Source organism: Bos mutus, chromosome 9 (assembly GCF_027580195.1).
Source record: "Bos mutus isolate GX-2022 chromosome 9, NWIPB_WYAK_1.1, whole genome shotgun sequence".
Taxonomy (NCBI): domain Eukaryota; kingdom Metazoa; phylum Chordata; class Mammalia; order Artiodactyla; family Bovidae; genus Bos; species Bos mutus.
This window is the reverse complement of record NC_091625.1, coordinates 70,671,833-70,678,937: the sequence shown is the minus strand read 5'-3', so window position 1 is coordinate 70,678,937 and position 7,105 is coordinate 70,671,833. Positions and strand designations below refer to the sequence as shown.

General features: G+C 37.6%; 1 protein-coding gene across 1 annotated transcript; it reads right to left on the bottom strand.

Annotated features, from left to right (window-relative positions):
- Positions 1–5,280: 5,280 nt before the first annotated feature.
- Positions 5,281–6,305, bottom strand: TAAR8 (trace amine associated receptor 8). The gene is given in 2 exon segments (XM_014481003.2): positions 5,281–5,894; positions 5,897–6,305. Coding segments are annotated over 2 exon segments (1,023 nt in total).
- Between the last annotated feature and the right edge of the window lie 800 nt (positions 6,306–7,105).

The following is a 7,105-nucleotide window of genomic DNA, read 5'->3' as shown; positions in this document are numbered from 1 at the left end:
TTTATAATAGCCAGGACATGGAAGTAACCTAGATGTCCATCAGCAGATGAATGGATAAGAAAGCAGTGGTACATATACACAATGGAGTATTACTCAGCCATTAAAAAGAATACATTTGAAGCAGTTCTAATGAGGTGGATGAAACTGGAGCCTATTATACAGAGTGAAGTAAGCCAGAAGAAAAAACATAAATACAGTATACTAACACATATATATGGAATTTAGAAAGATGGTAACAATAACCCTGTGTACGAGACAGCAAGAGAGACACCGATGTATAGAACAGTCTTATGGACTCTGTGGGAGAGGGAGAGGGTGGGAAGATTTGGGAGAATGGCATTGAAACATGTAAAATATCATGTAGGAAACGAGTTGCCAGTCCAGGTTCAATGCATGATACTGGATGCCTGGGGCTAGTGCACTGGGACGACCCAGAGGGATGGTGTGGGGAGGGAGGAGGGTTCAGGATGGGGAACACATGTATACCTGTGGCGGATTCATTTTGATATTTGGCAAAACTAATGCAATTTTGTAAAGTTTAAAAATAAAAAAAATAAAAAGAATTTGCTTTAGTTTCTTTGTTTGTGATGGTGTGCTGGCAATGAACACTCGCTTTTTTTCAACTAAAAAATATTTTTATTTTATGTTCCCTTCAGCTTTGAAGGAGAAGGCAATGGCACCCCACTCCAGTACTCTTGCCTGGAAAATCCCATGGATGGAGGAACCTGGAAGGCTGCAGTCCATGGGGTCGCTAAGACTCGATACGACTGAGTGACTTCACTTTCACTTTTCACTTTCATGCATTGGAGAAGGAAATGGCAACCCACTCCAGTGTTCTTGCCTGGAGAATCCCAGGGACGGGGAGCCTGGTGGGCTGCCGTTCATGGAGTCGCACAGAGTCGGACACGACTGAAGTGACTTAGCAGCAGCAGCAGCTTTGAAAGGTGTGTCTGATACTACCTCCAGAATTCAAAGTCATCAGTCATTTTATATGATGTGAGCTGGAAGCAGACATCTTTCTTATAGAATTTTTTTTTTTTTGGCTGTGCCACTCCCCATGAAAGATTTCCCCCTATCAGGGATCAGACCCATGCTCCCTGCAGTGAAAACTCAGAACCTTAACCACTGGACTGCCAGTGAAGCCCTTGTGTAGGATTTTTAAAAAACATAACAGGAAAGTTTTCTTAGGGGACATATATGGTATAATTCAAAGTCACGGAGTGCTTTTCCACCTCAAGTAAATTAAACAATTGTGGGAAATATATGTCTATAATCTCTATTTGTATGGCAAGTGAAGGCATTTGGTGTCCAGAACTTGTTTCTCAATAATATCAAGGCAGACTTAAATTTTTTTTAGTCATACTATCTGCAAATGATGATACACTAATTTTTAATTTTTGAATTTCCATGTCTATTTATATGGCTTGTCTAATTGTATTAACTAGTACTTACAGCATTTATAAAATGTGATAACATTGGACCATTTTGTCTTTATCTGAACCTTAAAAATTGTGCTCCTAAAATTTTAACTCTGAGTATGTGTTGAATTTCAGTGATAGATATATTTTTACCATGTTAACATGGAAACAATGAGCAATCAAAACTTTGCATAGAACTTAGGGAAGATCCAGGAACTTCATTCAAATGCTCAGTATTAACATGGCCTGTGTCTTTGTTCTTTCTCTCTTGGGTATAATATAATAGACAATATAATAGATTCATCCCTACCTACTAATGAATTTGTCTGGAATCATGCTGCCAACTCTAATTTAGTCATCTAAGACCAAGGAGGTTATAATGTGGTGTCAATACCATCAAGGCATTGTAAGTTTTTATTAGAAAGCCATGATAGGCATATTTGGGATAGTCATATTGAGAAAAGACTATCATGAAGTGTATGATAGAATCTGCTCTCTTATTTTCTTTTGTTGTATTCCACATACTCACTTCATGTTCAAGTGAATTTCATATTTAGAATTACATTGAGATTTTGGTGTCATTTGTAACAATATAATATTTTGCTTACTCATAGAACAAACTTTAAAAAGTTTACTTTTCCTTTGGCTTGTCATATACATTATCTATAATTTAATTTAGTAACAGTGCAATTCTCTATGACATTTATTGAATGGAGATATCAGTTCAGTTCAGTCGCTCAGTCATGTCTGACTCTGCAACCTCATGAACCGCAGTACGCCAGGCCTCCCTGTCCATCACCAACTCCCGGAGTCCACCCAAACCCATGTCCATTGAGTCGGTGATGCCATCCAGCCATCTCATCCTCCATCATCCTCTTCTCCTCCGAACTATAATATGATCCAACTCTTTCACTTAATTTTTTCTATTGTCCTCTATACTCTAAAAATAGGGAACATTATATCTTTTCTTAAAAATCTGCTACAGCTAATCTAATTTATTAAGGATAGGAAGTGATAGCATGAAAATGTATTTATCGTTACCAACCCACTCATCTATTTTTTGTAGATTGTCTTTCTCTTTTCCCAAGCCCAGGCTTCCACTTCAGGAAATTAATCCCACAATCCAAAATAGCTTTCACACTCCAATCTGCCTATACAAGTTGAAACATGCTTGAAGACACCTCAAAAGTTCTTTCTACTCAAAAATAAGGCCTCTTTAACAATATTTTAAGTCCTCATTAATAATTTTTAACAAATTAAAGCCATGGGACCACATGTGGGTGAGAAGACAATGTTATAGGAAAGACCAATACCAAGTGCCAATCTGGTAATGACAACTAGTCCTCTGCTTACAGGATTTAACATCTATGGTACTCTTCTAAGCCTCAAAAATATAATTGAAAATTCATTGTCCATATTACCTACAAAACACTAGACAAAATACATTTTTTTTATCCTTAGCCATCCTTGACACAGGTATTTGCATATAATTAATGTTCAGAATTTATTTGATAACAATGAAAAGCCTCAGTGAAAACCAATGAGAAAAAATTACTTCAACCATTTTAACTGAAATAACAGCACAGAACAATCCAAAAAAAAAGGCTTATATACCAGTATTTTATTATAACTTAGTTTCATTATACAAAATATTCCGGAAATGCATTCCAAAAACTCTTATTGAATCAATAGTGTAAAATATTCCAGAGATCAACATGTAAACTTACAGCACACATTGTTTGTACTCTCATTAATATAAAAATTTTTGTAAAAAGCATAAAATTCTTGACCCTACAATATCCCAGAGAAGTAAATACAGACTACATTTAGGTGAGAAAACTGCTGAGAATAAATAAGGATGTGAATTACACTTTACCTTCCAGCGAGAAAAATTGGTGCAGAAATTGTCACTGTTAGTGATAATTGCTTTCACATGCAGATTTTACATTAGCTAATGATCATTATGCCAGTCTTTTTGTGGTACAATTTTCCCACAATTTTCTACTTCTGCATAACGTCTGTAACTAATATCTGATTCCAAAACAGAATTACTGCTTCCACAATACGGCAAGTGAACATTCCAAGATTCTGCACAGCCATTAAGCAGGAGAGGCTTACCTGCTGCTCCAAAAGCTCCAGGAAGGTACAGAGGAGTTAGAGATACAGACACTTGTGTGTGTGTGTTAAGTCCCTTCAGTTGTGTCCCACTCTTTGACACCCTATGAATTGTAGCCCACCTGTGGGGTATGGCTACTGTCCATGGGATTTTCCACCAAGAATACTGGAGTGAGTTGCCATGCCCTTCTCCAGGGGATCTTCCAAACCAAGGAACTGAACCTGTGTCTTATATCTCCTGCACTGCAGGTGGGTTCTTTATCACTAGCGCCATCTAGGAAGCCTTATGTAATGTTATTGAGTCTGGACTGTCTGATATGGGCTGAATCATGTCCCCTCATCCCTAATTCACATGTTGAAGTCCTAATTCCCAGTATTAAGCAGTATAACTGTATTTGGAGACAAGATCTTTGGAAAGGTAATTAAGTTAAAATGAGTTCTTAAGGATGAGCCCTAATCCAACATGACTGGTATTCTTAGAAAAGAAGATCAGGATGCAGACTCTCATGTAGCAAGGACCATGAGAGAACACAGAGAGAAGACAGCCATCTGCAATCCAAGGAGAGGGGTCCTCAAAAGAAACAAACTGCTGACACATTGATCTTGGGATTCTAACCTCTAAAACTAGGAGAAAATAATTTCTGTTGATTAAACCTCTCCATCTGTTGATACTTTGTCATGACAACCCTAGTAACATAATATAATGTTGCAAAAGACTGAGAAAAAAGAACAATTGAAAGCTATATGAAAGTTGAGCATAAATGAGAAAATTATTACAGATTTGACAATGAAAAATGAGATTCAGGATTCAATGATATGGAAAGAGACAAGTGCATGTGGTAAGAGCATGTGCAGAGTGTTGAGACAGATGACACGGTAAAACACTTTATCATTTATTATTTAGTGCAATAAATATCTTTACAATGTAAATATCTTTACATTTTATGATTAAAACACCTGCCTGAAAATTTGTTCCTGGCTAACTTGAAAAAAAATAAATATTTCCCCAATTTTGAAAGGCTTTATTCATTTTTTGTATCTAATTTCATCATAAATTCATAATTTTAAAAATAGCCCTAATCACTTCATGGGAAATAGATGGGCAAACAGTGGAAACAGTGTCAGACTTTATTTTTTTAGGCTCCAAAATCACTGCAGATGGTGACTGCAACCATGAAATTAAAAGATGCTTTCTCCTTGAAAGGAAAGTTATGACCAACCTAAACAGCATATTAAAAGGCAGAGATATTACTTTGCCAACAAAGGTCCGTCTAGTCAAGGCTATGGTTTTTCCAGTAGTCATACATGGATGTGAAAGTTGGACTATAAAGAAAGCTGAACACCGAAGAATTGATGCTTTTGAACTGTGGTGTTAGAGAAGATTCTTGAGAGTCCCTTGCACTGCAAGGAGATCCAACCAGTCCATTCTAAAGGAGCAGCCCTGAGATTTCTTTGGAAGGAATGATGCTAAAACTGAAACTCCAGTACTTTGGCCACCTCATGTGAAGAGCTGACTCATTGGAAAAGGCTCTGATGATGGGAGGGATTGGGGGCAGGAGGAGAAGGGGACGACAGAGGATGAGATGGCTGGATGGCATCACCAACTCGATGGACGTGAGTCTGAGTGAACTCCAGGAGTTGATGATGGACAGGGAGGCCTGGCGTGCTGCGATTTATGGGGTCGCAAAGAGTCGGACACGACTGAGTGACTGAACTGAACTGAACTGATTCAACTTAGTGCTGTCATTCATTCTAAAAATAAACTAATGGTTGATGAACTACCATTTAAAAGTCCCCCAGTTAAAATGACTTTCATGGCTTTCCTAAACCAAGGGTAAAATAAAGCATAAATCAAAGGGTTCATGGCTGAGTTATAATAGGCACCCCAACAGCAAATCTCATAAATATAGGCAGGGGTTATGAAACCCATAAAGGCATCAATTAATATATCAATTGTATATGGTAACCATGAAATCATAAATGCTACTACTGTGACCCCCAGGGTTTTAGCCGCTTTTCTCTCTCTCTTGGCCACTCTGGATTTATAGCTCTGTGATTCTGCTTTGCTGCCAGTATTTTCAATTTTTAGAGCTTGTTGTTTAGCTACAATAAAAATCTTACCATAAAGAATTACCATAATGAGGGAAGGTATAAAAAATATGAGAACGCTTATCAAAACCCATCCTTGATTTATAACAATTTGACAACCGCCTATACAGTTGAGAGCACTTACTAATTCCTCCATCCCATCGTCACTGACACCTGTGTAGAACACAGCTCCGCTGTACACAATGGGCAGGATCCAGGAGATGCAGATGCATACTCCTGACACAGACACCGTGAACTTGGTGGGATAGACCAGGGGTCAGTAACAGCAACGTACCTGTCGATGGAGATGAAGCACAAGTGGAAGAGAGAAGAGTAACAAAATGCCACATCACAGGAACTGTGAAGGGCACAAAATCTGGCTCCAAAGTACCAGCAGCTCTCCACGGACCTGACCATGCTGAAGGGCATCACGGTCACTCCCACCAGAAAGTCCGTGCAGGCCAGAGAGGCGATCAAGAAATTGGCTGGAGAATGCAGCTGCTTGAAGTGAAGAACTGAAGTCATCACCAAGAAGTTTCCAAAGATAGCCAATAAAGACCCAAAGCCAAACACTGTGTACAGAATCACCCGAGATGCAGGTGAGTAGGAAGATTTAATACAAGATCTGTTCACATTCTCATAGCAGAACTGCACGGTTTCAGGTTGGGAAAGATTGCTGGTCATGGTTCTGCAGTTGGATGCTTGCTTTTTTTCTGCCCTTTGGAAAAAATGGTTCAATTCTGAAAATTAAAAAAATAAAATAAATAAAACTGCATACTTGAATAGTGCTTTTAAAAACTTCTCATATTACATCTATGTTCCATTTTTTTATGTAAAGAAATTAAAAGAATTTTTAAAATTCTGAAATTTAGTCCTTCTGTGTTTATATAATTATTTCTCTGTATCTAAATCTCATAGGTAGTTAACTTTAAGCAAATCTACTATGGTTATTCAGAAATCACATTATCTGAATAATTGAAGAAATTTAATTTAAATACCTGGCCCTTTACACCTGTGAACTTCTTCCTTGCAAAGGATAATCACATGCAACAATTGCACATTTAAAAAGTCACCTCTCAATGGACCTCAGCCTTCATGTTGTCTGAAACGTTAACATCTAGGGTGCTTTAGAAAGCCAGCCAATAAACTTTGCCCATTATAAATTCCTCACAAGCAATCCCTGTAGTGTAAGGTGTGACTGATGAAAAGAAACTTACTTTTGTTGATTATAATTAAAAAGTTTTTCAGCAAAACATATTTCTCTGTGCCCTTTTACTTTATCAGAACACGATTTTCACATTCAAGAAATCGATTTTAATTCAACTGTTCCAAAATAGCCTCATTCTGTATTTGGCAATAATGTTACCTATTCCTATTTATAAGACTGGCTGCACAATTTGCAGGATCTGGGACAAAATAACAATCTGGAGATCTTTGTTCAAAAATATGAAAAATAGTGCCCTCACATTCACAAGTTTTTTCCC